This window comes from Nomascus leucogenys, chromosome 11 (assembly GCF_006542625.1).
Source record: "Nomascus leucogenys isolate Asia chromosome 11, Asia_NLE_v1, whole genome shotgun sequence".
NCBI lineage: Eukaryota > Metazoa > Chordata > Mammalia > Primates > Hylobatidae > Nomascus > Nomascus leucogenys.
In genome coordinates, this window is record NC_044391.1 from 100144618 (window position 1) to 100164489 (window position 19872).

Genomic DNA, 19872 nt, shown 5'->3' on the forward strand with positions numbered 1-19872 from the left:
ACAGAAAACCAGGCTGTTTAAAGCAACACATCTCAATTATATTGCATATATAAATTGATTATATTTGTAAGAGTATTTTACATGTAAAACACCCCCAAAAGATTAATGGGTACATGCTTTTTTAATAATGTGTTTATTTTCAGCAGTGTTTATGGTACTAAGGCCAACTTTCTTAAAATTTGAAGGGAAAATAAATATTAAAATCTATCAACAAAATTGAGAACTCACTCCAGTCCCAGGCTAACTCCAGTGATGGGGAGAATGGGCAGTGTGAGCAGCTAGGTTGATTCTACTGCCAACCTAAAAGCTTATAGTACTTTGCATGATTTCCAGAAGACCACGGCAGACTGTGTGCAGACTGATGAATGGGGAACCCACAGTCATCGAGAATCGGCATCAAAATAACGTCTCAGTGATGACAATTTACCTTCTTCCCTTGATCTTCAACTCATAACCAAACAATTTTCAGACAAGACTCAGAAACCGTTTTATTAAACTGGAACACAAAATGCCTGTTATAATAATGTCAAGCCTTTATCAGAAATCAGTACATAAGTGAGGATACACAGCCAAAATGAGCCATCAACAAAAGCAGTATAAATTTTAAATAAGTTTCAGATTTCTATACTCAATATGCTAAAGAAAATAAAACCGAAAGAGTAGTTTCAATTTCACAATTCACAGTTGATTGGTTTTAATCCCATGACACGTTTGTCATTCTGTAGCCCCAGAACACAGACTTCCAAAGCAGTGACTGGCACTCTGACCCAACAGCATACACAGATCTTAAGCCCCTGTATGACATTTAGAGAAAACATTAATAAAAAAACCCTAATTACACACAGTTTGGGCTCACATTTTTTAGCTATATCCTTTACCAAAGATAGTTCTAGTGAAATAGCAAAAGCAGTTTTAAAAGTTTGCCATGCCATTCAATGAAGGGTTCTAAAGCCTCCCTTGGTTTTACATTTTATTCTCTAATTTAAAACAATAACTGCATTAAAATGCAAACTTAACGGTGAAAGCAAAATCAGTTTTGCTTCTGAATCTAGAGCATATATCCAAGGAGAAGCAACTTATTGTCCCAGCAGATATATGGAATGCTTTAAAGCAGGATCTGACATACTCCAGTAAGGCATTTCCAAGCAGACACATCACACCCAAACTAACTCATTATGGTCAGTCAAGGATACCACAGGTGAACACCAAGTAACGCAGAGTTAACGTGAAATTCTTACAAATGACACATGATTTACAAAACCCCAGAAAGGTACTCAGGTACCAAAAGAGGGCAAAACAATGACCAGCCACTCCAAAAGAGTTTTGTTACTGTACATGCCATATTTGCAGAGTAGAAATAAACTGCTCTACATGCGCTTTGCCCTAGGATATCACTCATTCTGACATGTGGAGTTACTTTTCCTTAAAAAAATATATCATGTAGAGAATACACAAATAATAATAAATGATATAGAACATTTATTATTTTCACTAGTGAGGGGGTCACTGAAGCACTTACAAAGACTTATAAATGAATCATGAAGGTCATCAAAATGCAAAAAAATCCAATAAATGTTGCATTATTAGTATTCAACAGTGCAGCAAGATTTTTAGCAACTGCATTGGGCTTAATTTGGAGCTATAGCCATGAGAATATCTTTAAGTTCGAAGAACTGCCAAATGTCCAAAAACAAAAGTGTAATTAGTAAAAATATGTATTTTCCCTTCAAGGGCCCAAAGGAAGTGTTCAGTTACTTTGGAAGCCATGAATTTTATCAAACACACACAAGAATATGAATCTGGAACATTTCAATTCTGATTCAATTCTACCCATTGAATCTTCATGACCTGGAGAAAGTCACTTAAATTCTTTAGATTTTATCTAAAGAATTTTATCCACAAAAGGTGGGCATAAAAATAAAGGCATATGTTAAAAAAAATTTTTCTAAACACGACTACAGTAAAGCTAAAGATGGTTACTAAGGCTTACAATTTCAACAACTCATTGTACAGTACAATCATTTTTAATTCTGCTAATTATAGCTGGAGGAAGTGTGGATAATTATAATTCTCAAGGAATTCAAATCAAATTCTTTAGAAAAATTAATAGTTTCAACTTACTAAGCTACTTAATCTGTTCTCCTAGAGTTGTTTAAAACAGCTAATTATATAGGGGTTTGACCCTTTACTCCCCTCTACCTTCTGGTAGAGCAGCTGAAAGTAGTGAAAGGAGAAGTGACAAGAGGGAGAAAAGCAGCAACAGATTGAAATGAGGTATTCGCTGATTTCATAAACCCCAATCAGTAATTTACAGTTTTTTGAAGAAGCTGCATAGTTTGCCAAAAATACATCATTAGAAGTGGGGAAATGAAAAATTATATTGAAACTTTAAAATTTATGACAAGCACTTAAAAATGACCAATTCTAAAATAAACGTGTGTTTGAAAGGAATTGTCCTCCCTCACCCTAAGCACACACAAGAAGAGAAACTGGAAGACAAAAGTCCACAGGAGGAAAAAAAAAAAGTATGTTAATTGGCTCAGATTATCAACTTCATACACCACTTTCAAAATAGATATTTAAACGAATACTAAACCTTAATTAATGACACCCATGCTAAGAATTTAGGGCAGTGTATTGCCTAAAACTTACTTTGGAATGTTCTTTAAAAAAAAAATCTGATGGATTGATGGATGAAAAGAGGGACGGAGATATGAACAGATATGTGGCAATACAAGTATAGTCAAATGTTGATGGCAGAATCTAGCAGTGGTTATACTGCAAAGTTTTTTCAACTTCGATATATGTCTGAAAATCTTCTTGAGAAAATGTTGAGGAACATGTTAACGTTTCTATAATAAAATTAGTCTAGCAGTGTGTTTCTAAGATTCTAAGTAGTCAGGCAATTTAAAATTTTAAATTAATTAAACTAGGGAAAATTTTGCTTTGAATGGCCTCAAACCTGATTTGTGAAGATGCTTCATTTAATATAGAAATGAACTAACACAATTAATAATTACTGTGCCAGTCTCTTCGCTTTAGTTGCAAATACATAATTTTTCCCCTCTCTACAGAAGACAAGTTTGAAAATGACCACTAGAATAAAGAATTTTTCCAAACATCAGGGTCAAGCTCTTCCAATCGACCACACTGCCATTCACTAAGTACAAATGCAACACAGATCAAGGTAAAAAATGATCTCTGACTGCTGCCAGCTTGGGACAACTGGATTCATTTTCAGAATGTATGGTTTCTGGTCAATAATGACAATAGTTTTACTTGATATCAAATAGAGATTTCATTAAGAAAGGGAAAAAAAGATGTAGAACAGAATTCACACAGACCTTTGTTATTCCAAGCTCCTATTTATGAATGGTGATTAATAGCAATAATTCTGTCATCTCTTCTCTCTGTGAAATGCTAACACTTGCTAAAGGCACTCAGATTCTGGGCTTAACGGAGACAAGGTCACATGGGACCATAAGCCAGTACGTTTTTTGGTAGCTACCCAGAAAGGAAGTTTACAAATGTTCCTCCCATTCATAATGGGAAGAAAAAGTCAAACAGCTATCAGTAGAAATGTTTTATGAGAAGCTATTTACACAGCTATTTGTCCATTCAGCCAGAGTGACAGTAACAGCTCACAATGGTAGGGGTTCTCCCCTGCCAAGAAAGCAAAAACAATAACAAAACACTTTTTATCTTATAAGAAACTCCTGTACAATGATTTGGCTAGAAAAGAAAAATAGTTGGTAAGGTCGAATTTTTGTTTAAAACATCTGTTCAAAAACCTGCATTAAACTTTTATCTGTCCTGACAAAACATGTCTCAATTTCTTTCTAAAGCAGCTCTATTGTCCTGGTATATGCCTCACCAAGTTCTTTAGAGGGCATTTCCAACCTAAGTTCTGACAATGAAGACACAAAGTAGGTTAGGTTCCAAAACCACCCTTCCTAGCCCTCTCTGTAGAAAATACCATGTCGCACAGTTACATGTGTCCCCTGACACAAACGACACTCATTTTACATAGGTCACTGGACCTCAAACTGTTGTTGCTTGCTGTCCCAGCCAATTCAGGAGTGAAGGAAGATGTAACCAGACATACATATCTCCCTTTCTCCCTGTTCAAACCGTAGATAGGCAGCTATAAGCAAGCATATAGTTCTGCAGAAAAGCTTTCTAAAACGAGGTGGAAGATCTCATGCTTCTTGTTAGCTTTTTAAGTCAGGGGGAATGTAAGGATGATGTCAAATAGCCATGACTCTTCTTTTAAACTCAGGGCTTCAAAAATCCTAACTGGTTTTCTAAGTTTACCAACTAATTAAAAGGTGAATAGTGAGGAAGAGTTGGAGGAGGAACTTTTCCCAAATCAATGGTATAAAAAAATTATTCACCTTGCAGAATTTAGTACAATAAGAGACAGGCAGACAAACATAAACAATATGCACATATTTACAAGTTGCAGGACATGATGTACAAAGTCAAGACCAACAAAGTATTTTCAAAGCATCTTCAGTGTACTCAAAAGGATTACAGGGCACACTCAGTTTGGTAACTGAACTTTTTTTTTTTACAAAACCACTTCAAAGGTATATGCAATCCAATCTTTTAATTGAAACATGAATTTTCTTTCTTTACAACTTCTTACCCTCAATACCTAAGAATTCTAATTGTCATCTTCTAACGTTGATTTTTTATGACAACTTACACAAAGATATTATTCACAGAGAAGAGACTGATGCTATGAGTTCCTATGGATGATTACTGAAATCTAAGTATGTTTTTTTTCTAATTTTTGTTGTTGTTGTTGTTGTTGAGGCCTCTGTCCATCCTTGAAAACAGCATAGAAAAAGATACTAACGTAATTCCTGGGGAGCACAAGGTGCAAATCCTAAAGTATGTTACAGAGACAGACTGAGCTTCACAAAATGAAACCAACGAAGATCACAAATCACTGACTCAGAAGAAACAACAGTCTGCTTCAACAGAGAAAAAACACTGTCTATGGAATACATGAATATGAGAAATTGTACCATGCAGAGATGTATCTATTTAGGCATTTCCTGCCTGATAACCTCTGTCACCCTTTGTTTTCACCTATGGAACAGAGAAGAATACTGCAAGGTAACAAGCTCAAAACACAACCTACTGTCTTAGAGATTTGTGATTTTTTTTTTTCAGATGTGCATGTAACTTTTACAAGTGATCATGGAAGTTACTTATCAACTTCCCAGAGTTTGGAAATTAAGGAGCAAATTGAGTTACTGTAGGCAATACGGTACTAAAGTGTCATATAAAACAAACACATAGCTCTTTTTTAGTGCAAAGAAATATAGCAAGTAAGAAATAACACTATAAATCTAACTTCTTTCTTAAAAAGAAAATGCGTTTATGCATTCATAACATCCATTAAGGGCACTGGGAAACTGGAAACCTGAATACACAAGGCCTGAAAAAACATCAAGCCCTTAAGTCTGCTGCTTTTTCTATGTATATAATGAAATTCTTAAGTGGAGAGAGCAAGGGGAACCATTCTTTTAAAACTATTTCCAATGGAAAACAAAGTGGATGAATGCCATTTTTAAAAAATATAAATTCATGTTCGTTTCTTCTACTGTTATTTGAAATAAGGGTTGAAATACCTCTCTATGGCAACATATATGTGCATGTGTGTGTGTGTGTGGGTGTGCATACACACACATCTACCTACAGAGGAAAAAAACTAGATTTTTAGGTAATCATAGAACCAAGTGGCCAGCACTATAATGTTAAAATTAACCAAAAAATTATACTTAGCAGCAAAATGAATAACCTACTGGCCAATAAGAAAAGCCCTAAATTGCTCAAAACTAAGCAACTCTACTTTATAGATTACTGCAAAAAAAATAAAATAAAATAAAAGGGTTATTATACTAAGAATCACAGGTCTAGACAGAATCCTAACAGACTAGTATTTGATTCTTCTGTTTCTGGGAGAAAAAAAGTTACAAAATAATTCTACTTCTCAAAGAACCACCACTTCAACAGAAGACAGTAACTGGATACCACGCAAGGGTTAATCACACAAAACTCGTTTTCAAACATGGGTCTGAGTTGTTTAAAAATTGTCCCAAAGTATTACAGAAAAAGAATGATTGTAATTTGCCTTCCCCCATCTATTTGCCTACAAGAATTCCCAAGAAAAAATAGAAGTTTTATCTTGAATTAGTAATACAAGCAATCAAATGTGAACTGACCATTGTGCAAATATACTGCTTAAAATACAAATTTCCTGATCAAGTGGCCTTTCAAAAGAAATATGGATGACCACTGGTCTTACCCATATAAAATATAGTAAATAGATAAAATGTAGTTAATGAATATTCACAGAGCACTTCATTAGTTAATCTGGATATACATTACAGCTTTTTTTTGTTTTTGTTTTTGTTTTTGTTTTTTTGAGATGGAGTCTTGCTCTGTCGCCCAGGCTGGAGTGCAGTGGCATGATCTTGGCTCACTGCAACCTCCACCTCCTGGGTTCATACAGCTTCTTATTTTAAACGCAAAAAAAACAAAAATAATAATACTGATATAATTAGCAGATGCCAAAGTGATCTATCATATACTTGTTAGTATCTTCAAGAAAGCCAAATTACAAAGAATAAAACCATAGTTCGTGTATATTTCTACTGGAAACGAAGATAGTGAAACTTTATTTGCTTTTTAAAAAATTCCTCTCTGTGTATAAAACAGCAGGTGGTGATATTTTTCAGGATGGCCACCAGACTGGCAAGACAGAGGAAAACGTAAGTAAAGTGTAAGAATCAGATTATCAAAAAAAGTCTGGCAAAACAAAATATCAAGCAATCTGAACTTATGGTTTAGATCATGATATAAGCACATGTTACTACCAATGAAGAAGTAACTCTAAATTGGAAAATCAAACACACCTTTGTTTCCTAAAATCTGCTGGAAAATATATTTTTAAAAATCATATCCATCTTAAACTCATTGAATATTCAAATATGAGGCTTGGAAAACCCACAGCACAGCTGGGGCACAAAAATGGGCTTGTTAGACAAGCTGATTCAACTAGGGGGGAAAAAAGAAGAGGGAAGAAGGCAGCAATTACATGTGTGAAATCCACAACTGGAAATCAAGTTTAGTTGTTTGGAAGTATACAAGCTCATTGGGAGTATTTGAATTCAAAAAAACTTGCATTTCAATGATGGGGAGACATGATACAGAAAAAAAAAGTGTCCTGGGAAAGACCCTAACAGTTTCTAATAATGTATCCTACTGACAATGCATTGAGGTGGAGGTTCTGGTTAAGCCCTGGGAAACTGAAATCCCTGCTGACCTATTTTTACTTTGATCTAAAAAGAATTCAATACAATTCTTTACCAGTACATAAAACTACAATTGCAAAAGAAAATGGCAGAAAAAAAATGTCCCAGGAAAGACCTTAACAGTTTCTAATAATGTATTCTACTGACAATGCATTGAGGTGGTCATTCTGGTTAAGCCCTGGGAAACTGAAATCTCTGCCAACCTATTTTTACTGTGATCTAAAACGAATTCAACACAATTCTTTAACAGTACATAAAACTAAAATTGCAAAAGAAAATGAAACTTTTAAATAGTCAAAGTTCTAAGCAGTCAGGCTACTAGTTGACCAGAACTTGAGCAAGATAAAAAGTTATTTCTGATGGGGTAGGTAGGTCACATGCTATGAGCAGCTCAACACAATTGACCCTGCAAAAGCGTTATGACCTAAGAAGCACGTTCTTCACACCCGCCTCCCCCCGCCCCGCCCCCGGGCCCCCAGGTTTTGACATCTCATGGTACCACTGTGGGTTACATGTATTAACATTAAGGAGAGGAATGTACTCATATCAAAAGGACCACAAAGCAGGGCAAGTTGACAAAAGGCAAACAACAGGCAGGACAAGCTGCTCTATCGTAATATGATAATCACTATACATATCCCAGATTCTCCATCTCATTCCTGTACCGCTGTTCAGACACCTTGCTCTTATGTTGCTTGCTCTCTAAATGCTGCCGGAATTCCATCTCTTCGCCAGCTCCAACATTACACATTGAGCAGTAAAACTGGCCACTTGGAGTAACACACATAGCCAGATCACGTGGAATTCTCTGCCGAGAGCGGGGATTGAAGTAAGGACCTGCTAAAGCAAGAGATAAAAATAACATATTCAAAATATTCATTAAGTGAATGACAACCTGACCAATCATCACTGTAATTTGTAATTCTAAGTTCAAATTATAAAATTCACAGATTCTTAGCTTTAAGTGAATGTGAAGTTAATGGATTTTTAAAATTACAATTTTACACAGGTTCGATCTAAAAAAGATAAAATGATTCCTCCAACTATTGTCAGAAAAATTGCTGTAGGGCCAAACCCAAATTCCAAATGGCTGTGTCTCTAAAAAAGTGAATACACTTTTAAAAATACTTTAATTTCCAAGCATTATATCAGAAGTCTTATGCTTATGCTAACCCTTTAATCCAAAAATTCTACTTGTAAGAATTATCCTAAGAAAATATTAAGAATTTTCACACTGAGATTTAATAGCAATATGTTTATCTCAGCAGTGATTATAAAAGCAAAAATTTAGGGGGAAGGAGAGATTCAAAAATAGGATTAAAGAAAATATGGTAATGAAGGCAATGGAAAACTATGCAGTTGCGAAATATAATAATGCTATAGAAAACTCTTATGCTATTAAGTAAACTATGAATATCCCAAACTAGGATCCCATTTCTATTTTAAAGAAGTCATATATATGAAGAGACTAGAATGAAATCTGCAAAAGTGTTGGTGACATTACTGATCATTTCATTTTCTTCTTTTTACATTACTGACCTCATAAGCCGGACCCTTAGTTCGTTAACTTTCTGCTTTTCACTTCCACTATAATAATATATATGTAATACTTTTCTCAAAATACTGCTTTCACTGCATCCTGCAAGTGTTAATATATTTTCATTACTTTTTTGTTGTAAGAATTTTTAATTTCCAGTATAATTGTTTCTTTGAACCATCAGTTATTTAGAAGTGTTTTTAAATTCCCAAACAAATGGAAAATTTGTTTGCTTTTCTATTTTTGTTGTTGACATCTCATTTCATTGTACTCTGGTCAGAGAACATAATCTATCCTAAAATTTATTTTTCTGATATTAATACAGCTATCCCAGCTTCTTTCATTTCAGATGGATTTCTTTCATCCAATTTAACATTTTTTGGACTTTGGTAATTTTACATTTATTATAATTACTAATATATGTTTAGATTTTTATTAATCATAATAAATTGTGCCTTTTTTTTTTTTGAGACAGAGTCTTACTCTGTCACCCAGACTGGAGTGCAGTGGTGTAATCTCAGCTCATTGTAGCCTCCACCTCCCAGGTTCAAGCAATTCTCCTGCCTCAGCCTCCCAAGTAGCTGGGATTACAGGTGCATGCCACCATGCCCAGCTAATTTTGTATTTTCAGTAGACACGGAGTTTCATCATGTTGGCCAGGCTGGTCTCGAACTCCTGACCTCAGGTGATCCACCTACCTCAGCCTCCCAAAGTGCTGGGATTACAGGCACGAGCCACGGGCACCTGGCCTGAACTGTGCTTTCTATATGTCCTTTTTTTAGTCGGCTTCTCTGGCTTTTCAGTTAGCTCTGTTTTCTATTTGTTTCACTGTTCAAGTAAATGACCTCTGCTGGCATGTGCATGAATCAGAGGCTGAAGTAGAGGGGAGGGTGAGGGACTACTCAGCCCACTCTCCCTACTGAAGACAAGCAGAAAATGCAGAATTTATTCCCATAAATCAGTGTTTGTGAACTAAATGTGTATATCGGAAGCATCAAGCAAGCATTTTCAAAACACGCATATGTCTGGGTCCTGCTCCAAATTTACTCACTGAAAATCTCTAAGTCATGGTTCAGGTATTTGGGTAATTCTGTTTCACTCACCTTGGGTAATTCTGTTTCACTAGCCTGGTTAAAAAATACTGCTTTAGAATCTTTTTTTTTTTTTTTTAACATGGTACAACTTTAAACCAAGTAGCACATTTTTATCATGTCTTTTACATTTCTCAGCTGGCAAATATAAACAAACATAAAGGGACAATGATAAGAGATCCTAAAACACAGACTATAGTGTAAAACCAAAATAAGTATTTATTATTTACAATAATAAAGTAAATAAATGAGACCTGAAATACACACCAGCCTGAAAGGCCACCACTAGACTAATTCAATAAAACACTGACTAACTCCAAATTCTCAGGGCTATCTATTATCATTAAAAGAAATAAAAACAAAGGAGACCATGTACAGAATGTACCCAAGGTATGTGGAAACAGACAAGATACCTGAATTATTCTGTACTGTATACATATTTCTCCTGTTAGGCATCATCTTAAACTCATTCCCTTCTTTCCTGGCCCGCCGTTGACCCAGCTCTGAGGATTCCCTGGAGAAAAGAAGTTTAAAAAAGAGTGAGTCTTCTAAACAAGAATCCCTTTCTACTCTTTTTCTTTAAAGACAGTCAATCTCACATAACACTTTGGCCTCAGAGAAAATGGCAATACCTACGAGAATGAGTTACTCTGAGCTTCCGCCAGCCGCAGCCTCTTGGCATGATTCTTCCCTTGATAGTGAGCCTGAGCCACAGCTGGGGAACTGAAGGAGGCATCACAGAGCTTACAGTAATCATTCTCTGTGGCCAGGATCACTCGGCCTCCTGGCTTAAAGGAGCCCATCTGACATCAAAGACACAAGAAGAAACAAGGTTAAAAAAAATATGGAGCTTCCTCCTTCTCCTCAAAGGTCTTTCTAAGAGCTGAAAAACAACCAAAGGATATGGCATGACCACAAGCATTAAGCTTCATCAAGAAAATAATTCATTCCAGAAAAACAAAAAGGCTGGGAGATACTTAATCCTGGTTTTGCATTATAATCACTTAGGTACTAAATTAGTAAATGGCTAGTTGCTGTCGCCACTGAAGACATTTTTTAAAAGAGTTTAAAAACCTTAGACTTAGGACAGTAAATCATGGGTAAAATAGGTAAGGCCTAAAATCACATTACAGGAATGAGTAAAGTCTGCAGAATCCATCAACAAGCATTTAGTGACTGTTAACTCTTTATTAGGGTTGCTGTCTAGTCCAGAAGGGATAATCATATATTTTTTTAAAAAGAGCCCCTGTCCACAAAGAGTCCACAAACTAGCTACAGATATAATCAGGAAAAAATTAAAAATGAGTAGCAAATCCAGATAATTGTATTCAGTTTGTGGAATAACATGTTAAAGAGAGCCTAACAGAGTGCCCAGAAGATAGTAGGCACTCAGTAAATATTAGGTTAACAAAAAAAATGACACACTAGGTTTTGGCCAGAAGAGAATAATATAGTACATGATAAAGATTCTGGAAACCATATATATCAGGAACAGTTGCAGAAAATAGCATCATTTCACTTGGAAGGGAAGTTTTTTCTGGGGTATGCTCTGAAGAAAGGCTTAGGCTGCCTGCCCAGGAGGGAGGAGCCCCACTGGGGGCAGCTATTCTAGAGCAGCCTTCAGAAACCAGTGACAGGAAAACTATGCAGCTTGAAGATCTCTCTGGGTATCTTCTTCTTCTCTGATTTGGTTTTTTATATATCTCATTTCCCCCACAAATCCATGAGAAGGAAGAACAGCCAGAATTGCTACCCACACTTTTAAATACTAAAAACTAACACTCAGAAAAGTAAAATGATACAAGCTGGTTAGAAGCAAAGGACTAAGATCAAAAGAAATTCTTGGGCCGGGCACAGTGGCTCATGCCTGTAATCCCAGCACTTTGGGAGGCCGAGGTAGGTGGATCACCTGAAGTCAGGAGTTCGAGACCAGCCTGGCCAACATGACAAAACCCTGTCTCTATTAAAATAACAAAAATTTGCGGGGTGTGGTGGCAGGCACCTGTAATCCCAGCTACTCAGGAGGCTGAGGCAAGAGAATTGCTTGAATCCAGGAGGCGGAGGTTGCAGTGAGCCGAGATCGCACCATTGCACTCCAGCCTGGGCAACAAGAGCAAAACTCCATCTCAAAAAAATAAAAAAGAAAAAAAAAAAAAAGAAATTCTTGCTCCACCACTTTACAAAACATGTAACACCATAGAAAGTTACTTAGCTCATCTAAGCTTCTAATAAACTTCCAGTGAGGCTGAAACTGCTGACCTATGGAAACCAATTTGAGTAATATGGCCAATACCTCTAAGTTGTTGCAAGCATTAAATGAGGTCAGGGCCTGGGACTAAAATGAAGCAAGTGAGACACTTGCCTTGGGCTCAGAATTTAATGGAGCATTAAAAAAAACTCAGTAATCAAGATTAATAATACTTTAATGGAATTTTTTTAATTAAATTTTCTTTTTATTTTTTTGAGAGTCTCACTCTGTCACCCAGACTGGAATGCAGTGGCACAATCTTGGCTCACTGCAACCTCCACCTCCCGGGTTCAAGTGATTCTTGTGCCTCAGCCTCCCAAGTAGCTGAGACTACAGGCACACGCCACCACACCCAGCTTAAAAAATTAAATTTAATGCAAAAAATTAAGGATGAATAAAATGCCAAAATTTTACATTCAGAATCAGTAACAACAGTGCCACGCCAAGTCATATTGCAGCCTGGGGCAAAAGGAAAATCAGTAATACTTATTTTAAGTTTTTAATGTTTTGTTCACCACTATTTTACATCAATTTTACATTTCTAAAATATTGTATTAAATATCTATCTTTATTACTGAGTATTTTGGCTCCTTCTTAAATTTGATGCCCAAGTTTAGTGCATCCATCACCTCATCGTAGTCCCAGCCCTGACCGAAACAACGTATGAAACATGCTCAGCACAGTGCCTGGCACGATATGTACTCAATTATAACTATTATTGTTTATGACCACTGTATTGTTTTATGGACATCTAACACTTCAAAGACAGATTAAGAGTAGACTCCATGTTTCAGAGGCTACTAAGGTACAGGAATATCTTGCCTAAATCACCTGTTCTATCTCCCAAAGAGCAAAAGAACTTGGTTTTCAAGTCTGTTTCATAATAGCAAGGTCCAAAACATGTTTACACAGGCTCTCTGATGGCTAATTTTCTGTATTTTTAATTGGGACAGGGTTTCACCGTCTTAGCCAGGATGGTCTCGATCTCCTGACCTCATGATTCGCCCGTCTCAGCCTCCCAAAGTGCTGGGATTACAGGCGTGAGCGACCTCACCCAGCCCATTTAGCCCAGAATTTTAAGAAATGTATAAAGACTCATATAACAATAGCCTGCATTAAATCCAGCACTGTAGTTCAAGGAGTTAAAAGTACCAAGCAGCATCTTTCAGGATTATTTTCCCAACTGTACCCTAATGGACACATGGACGACAAATGTCATCCATAACCATTTGTGCATACTACAGCTTCCACCCTAATGCTGCTTCACCCTGACACACATGTCTCACCTGCGGAGGGACTGGAACAACTGGAGTAGCTGCAGGCTCGACCACATTGCTCATTCTAGCAGGAGGAGGACAGCTATTTGCTGCATAGTAATTTCGGAGTTTCTTACCATGATTTTTACCCTAGAAATAAAAACAAAATGAGAACAGCAGTCCCCCCTTATCTGCAGTTTCAGCAATTTCAGTTAGCCATGGTCAACTGTGGTCCAAAAATATTAAGATATTTTGAGAGAGAGACCACATTCACATAATTTCCATGACAGTATATTTTTATAATTGTTCTTTTTTCTAATTAATTATTGTTGTTATTCTCTTACTGGCCCAATTTATAAATTAAACTTTATCATAGGTTATGTATGTACAGGAAAAAAAAACGCATATAGAAGGGTTCAGAAATATCACGGTTTTAGGCATCTACTAGGGATCTTGATATCTCCTATGGATTAAAAAAAAGAAAGAAAGAAAACTAATCACCATGAGAAAGTGTGTCAAACTGAGTTAATCAATGTATTTACTTAATCACTTTTTAAAAAAAAGAAAAATACACAAGTAATACTAACTACATTTTATTTCTTCATACATACACAACCCTGGGGGTAAACAGACTACTATCGTGCTAGATTTGATTGCTAGATCTTGAAGTAAAAGAGCCTACTCTTTGGCTCTAACAGAACAATTAAATTTATCTGGGAAAGACAAGAGAACACAGCCAAAGGAAATTAATTTCCTATATGTTTCTTAAAAAGTATCACATTGGTTGGGTGCGGTGGCTCACGCCTGTAATCTCAGCACTTTGGGAGGCCAAGGAGGGTGGATCACCTGAGGTCAGGACTTCAAGACCTGACCAACATGGTGAAACCCCATCTCTACTAAAAATACAAAAATTAGCTAAGCATGGTGGCGCACACCTGTAATGCCAGCTACTCGGGAGGCTGAGGCAGGACAACCACTTGAACCCGGGAGGTGAAGGTTGCAGTGAGCTGAAATCACACCACTGCACTCCAGCCTGGGTGACAAAGTTAGACTCTGTCTCAAAAAAAAAAAAAAAAAAAAAAGAAGTATCACATTTTCCAGTGACTTATGTCCTCACCGAACTTCTTGCCATTTATATGCCACAGTTAAATATGAATTTCATGACACTCTGATCTAATGTACTTTATAAGTTAGTAATGAAATGGATAATCCAATTATTCTTTTAAAATTGCACTTACAGGCCGGGCGCAGTGGCTCACGCTTGTAATCCCAGCACTTTGGGAGGCCGAGGCGGGCGGATCACAAGGTCAGGAGATCGAGACCACGGTGAAACCCCGTCTCTACTAAAAATACAAAAAAATTAGCCGGGCGTGGTGGCGGGCGCCTGTAGTCCCAGCTACTCGGAGAGGCTGAGGCAGGAGAATGGCGTGAACCCGGGAGGCGGAGCTTGCAGTGAGCCGAGATTGCGCCACTGCACTCCAGCCTGGGCGACAGAGCGAGACTCCGTCTCAAAAAAAAAAAAAAAAAAAAAAATTGCACTTACAGAGTATCAAAAAGATACTTACAAACTTACAAAGGAAGTTCATTGCATTTATTCATTTGCTGCTCACAAAAATCTTGTAAGAGGAATTTGTTAATATTGTCCATTTATGACAGCCAAGGAACTGCGATCCAGAGACTGTAAGGAACTTGCCCCCAGCTCCCTTCTCAAGGGCTAAATAGCACAGCCAAAGCCTGAGACAGGCCTTCCAAATCAAAGAATGGCCCTTTCCACTACAGCATTATGCCTTCAAGATGCACTAAGAACCTCTACTAACATGAACTTGCGTTTCTCATCACGTTTTATTAGTCACATGATTATATTCCTTGAACTGACACAAACTAGTGGCAAGGGTCAATAGTACAAAAGCATTCTAAATAAGGGTAAAACAGTATATTATTCTTTAAACTGCATTGTAAAACTCAAACCTGCAGGCAAACATTTATTCACCATCTATTTATATGCTAAGCCCTAGAAATCAACTAAGGACTAGCACATAGAAGAGGAGACAGATACATAAGCAGCTAAATAGAGTAATGAACTAAGATCCATCTTCTCCTCACTTCAATACCCTAAAGGTGCTTTTACCATGGTCACAGTGAACTCCGGAGTCAAATCCAGTGGTCACATATGTGCCTCCACCTTACTGGAACTCAAAGTAGCATGATACAGTTCATTTCCTTCTTGAAACATTCCTCTTTCTATCATCTATACTCCTTCTTCCCTCCCCACCTCTCCTCCTCTATCAGACCTCTAAACTCTACAATGTCCAAGGACCCACCCTTGGCCCTCTTCTATTCTCTGACTCTAGGTTATTTTATCCAGACCTATAGCTTTCAAATACCATGAGTAAGTTGGCGACTCCCCAAATCATCAGTCTCCATCCTTGACCTTCACTTAACTGTTCCTTTTGCCTAGAATGTACCTCTTACAGATCTCTGTATGGCTAGCTCCTTCTAATCTTTCAAGTCTCAACTCAAACTGGACCTCACTCACTCTCAAGTGTCACAACCATTCCCCCTCCCCACACCACACACACTCCATCATATTACTACACTGTCTTGTTTTATTTTATCTTAGTACCATTAACCATATATCCAACTTCTTCCTGGTCATCCATACTTTCACGTCTTAAGAAGCATATCCAACTTAAAATAACTTTTGATTCCTCCTCCATAGAACTTCCTCATCATCACCATCACCACCACCACTAGTCATCCACAGTAGCTAAATGGCACCACCATCCACAAAGTTACCCAAGAAAAACCAAGGGGTCCTTTTCCTGATTCCATCCTTTCCTAAGCCCAACACATTCAACCCATCAGCAAGTCTTGTCATTCAAAATACATCCCACATCACTCCACTTCTCTCCATGGATACTACAAATACCACAGTAATCCAAGGTACCAATATTTTTCGTTTGCAGTAGGTAACGGTGGTCATTTGCAGTAAGTAACAACTCCTAATTGGTCTCTGCTGTTAATCTTGTCCTAGAATTCTCCTCATTATAAACCAAAGTAATAATTCTTGACATGAATCAGTTCCATGTCACTCCCTCACATAAAACTCTTCCAATGGCTTCCTGCTATACTTAAAATTGACAAATCTTACCTATAAGGCCCTACATGTTCTGGCCCCGTCTAATTGACAAATCTTACCTGTAAGGCCCTACATGATCTGGCCCCGTCTACCTCTCGGGTCTTATGTCAGACAGCACTGCTTCCTTCCCCTGCTCATTATGCTCCTGGCTCACTAGGCTGCATGTGCTCCTTAAACATGCCAAGCTCACACCAAGTCCAAGGCCTTTGCACTTAACTGTTCCTTTTGCCTAGAATGTACCTCTTACAGATCTCTGTAAGGCTGGCTCCTTCTAATCTTTCAAGTCTCAACTCAAACTGGACCTCACTCACTCTCAAGTGTCACAACCATTCCCCCTCCCCACACCACACACACTCCATCATATTACCACACTGTCTGGTTTTATTTTATCTTAGTACCATTAATCACTATCTAAAATAATATAGTTTGTTTACTTGTTTTTTTTGTTTGTTTGTTTTTTGAGACGGAGTTTCGCTCTGTCGCCCAGGCTGGAGTGCAGTGGCCCAATCTCGGCTCACTGCAAGCTCCGCCTCCCGGGTTCGCGCCATTCTCCTGCCTCAGCCTCTCTGAGTAGCTGGGACTACAGGCGCCCGCCACCACGCCTGGCTAATTTTTTTGTATTTTTAGTAGAGACGGGGTTTCACCGTGGTCTCGATCTCCTGGCCTTGTGATCCGCCCGCCTCGGCCTCCCAAAGTGCTGGGATTACAAGCGTGAGCCACCGCGCCTGGCCTGTTTACTTGTTTTTTTTCTCTTTCCTCCGCTCTGTGATGTAGACTCCTTGAAAATGAGGACCTTATCTGTCTTGTTTACTGTTCTAATCCCAACACCTAAAATGGTTTCCAGAGTATAGCAAGCAAGCAATAAATAACTGTTGGATAAATGAACCAAGTATTATAACGAAGATAATAAACTGCTAGGAGAACACAGAGAAGGAATTTCTTACTCTTGCCTGAATGTATCATGGAAGACTTCCCTGAAAAGGGGGCCACTGACTCATCTTTTTAAATTAGCAAATGTTTACAGGGGAGGTAAGAAGGAAGGGAAAAGAAAACTGTGCACCGACAAAATAGCAAGAGCAAAAGCCCAGCCTTCAGTGTTGAGGGGCCACAAGGAGAGATAACGGTCTTCTAGATCCTTTGGAGGAGAGGCAGAAATGGGAACACACAGGGGGCTCATTCTTAATGCCTTTGCCCACGATAAAGAACTTGGACTTCTGGCCGGGCGCGGTGGCTCACGCTTGCAATCCCAGCACTTTGGGAGGCCGAGGCGGGCGGATCACGAGGTCAGGAGATCGAGACCACGGTGAAACCCCGTCTCTACTAAAAATACAAAAAAATTAGCCAGGCGTGGTGGCGGGCGCCTGTAGTCCCAGCTACTCAGAGAGGCTGAGGCAGGAGAATGGCGCGAACCCGGGAGGCGGAGCTTGCAGTGAGCCGAGATTGGGCCACTGCACTCCAGCCTGGGCGACAGAGCGAGACTCCGTCTCAAAAAAAAAAAAAAAAAAAAGAACTTGGACTTCAGAGGCAGCAGGGAGCCTCTGAGGAACTTTAAGCAAAGCAGTGCATGACTTGATTGTATTTGACAAAGATGAGCATCAGGGTAGCAGACCAAAGCTGGAAGCTGGGAAGATACACAGAGGAGAGTCAAGGACAAAATCCTAGACACTGCAATATAGAGTCTAGTAGAGAATGAAGATCCAGAAAATGAGATTGAGAATGTCTAGCCAAAATGTAAGATAAAAATCAGACAGTATGTTATCGTAGAAGCCCACAACCAAACTGGAGTTCAAGAGTGTGGTCAGGATGAAGACAGACTCTCAGGAATGATCTGAATGTGGATGGTATTTAAAGCTATGGAGCCAAAAACCATCACCTAGACAGAGTGGAGACAGATAAGAGCTTGCAAAATGGGCCTGAAGCAAGATAATGGCTGGATAAAGGAGAAAGACACAGGAACTATGAAGAAGGTAAGAACAAGTAATAGCATATTGGAAAAGAGGGTAGAAGGGAGGTGAACCACAGGGTAGATGGAAATATTTATGAAAAATTTTTAAAGGTGTGGGGAGGAAAAAAGGCTTTGGGGAAGAAGATAAGAGTCAACAATCTCAATCTCAATATGAGATTGAGACAACCGAAAGACCTTTTAATGAATCCAAGAGAGTGCAATGTGTGGCTTAGTGACAGCAACTGGAGACAGATAAATTCCTAGGCAGACAGGGATGGGTCCCTGTGAAACCCAACCTTCATGCCAAAGGCAGTTTAAAGCCTGAAAACTGAGCTGCCAGTTCCAGGTGGAGTCCACAACCAGAGTGAGAACTTCCTCGACGCCTTTTAGGCAATCAAATGGTGCTTTTTCCAAGCCCACCCGTGAACCAATCAGCACACACTACCCCATTCTGAGACCATAAAAATCCCAGACTCAACCCCACAGATGGCAAACCTCTTTTGGGTCCCCTCTCACACAGAGGGCTAATCACTCTTGGGCCCCCTCTCCACTGAGAGCTTTCCTTCTGTCCCTCAATGAAATTCTTCTCCACCCTACTCACTCTCCAGTGTCCATGTACCTTATTCCTCTTATTCCTCTTGGTCACGGGACAAGAACCCAGAATAGGCCAACCTGTAACACACACCCATTCACTGAGCTGCGGGTGGTGGGACCGAATGAGCTGTAACATGCCCCTGTTCGCCAAGCTATAGGTGGTGGGAACAACAGAAAGCTGCAACATTTCTTGGGAGGTCAGATCTTGGGACTCCCCAGGTGAAAGTTGTAACACACCTTGGGACTCTGCCATTGCTGACATCTCTGAGTTTTGGGGCACCACCCACATTCTCCTCATCTAGATGACAACACCCAATGCAGAAGCTGCTGGCAACACAACCAGTGGAGCCACAGGCCGAGTGCAGATCCCTCAGTGGGCACAGGATCCAGGCCAAGGCACAAGCCAAGCACAGCCTGCCAGGCTGAGTGGGCGGAGTGAGCTTGGTGGAATGAGGCCCCAGGCAGAGGACACAGCAGCCACAGAGATTTCTGGCTGGTGAAGCAGCACCAAAGGAATCCTTACACTGCAACCCTCCGTCCCGCTCACTGAGCAACGGGGCAGAAAAAGACATTGTGCCATTTCCTCCCGCTTGCTGAACTACAAAACCTGCAACATTAGCACTAAGGAAGTCAAGGCTAAGAAGGTTTAGAAATCTTCTAAAAACAGGTGAGAATTTGAATCTACAACTCTGGCAGAAGATAACAGGGTTAAATAGTTACTGACTAACCTCTAT

General features: G+C 38.8%; 1 protein-coding gene across 3 annotated transcripts in view; it reads right to left on the reverse strand.

Moving 5' to 3' along the window:
- Window positions 1–462: 462 nt before the first annotated feature.
- The window catches only part of ZMAT3 (zinc finger matrin-type 3), a 52032-nt gene continuing 32622 nt past the window's right edge, over window positions 463–19872 (reverse strand). For 2 of the 3 annotated variants that reach the window (XM_012510812.2, XM_030822844.1), the window contains exons 3-6: window positions 13491–13610; window positions 10593–10759; window positions 10370–10470; window positions 463–8168 (exon numbers count right to left, since the gene is read on the reverse strand). In XM_012510812.2, coding sequence (XP_012366266.1) covers window positions 7957–8168; window positions 10370–10470; window positions 10593–10759; window positions 13491–13610 — 600 coding nt within the window. In that variant the 3' untranslated portion in view covers window positions 463–7956. The remainder of the gene's footprint in view (window positions 8169–10369; window positions 10471–10592; window positions 10760–13490; window positions 13611–19872) is intronic. The other variant, XM_030822845.1, reaches the window with a different exon arrangement.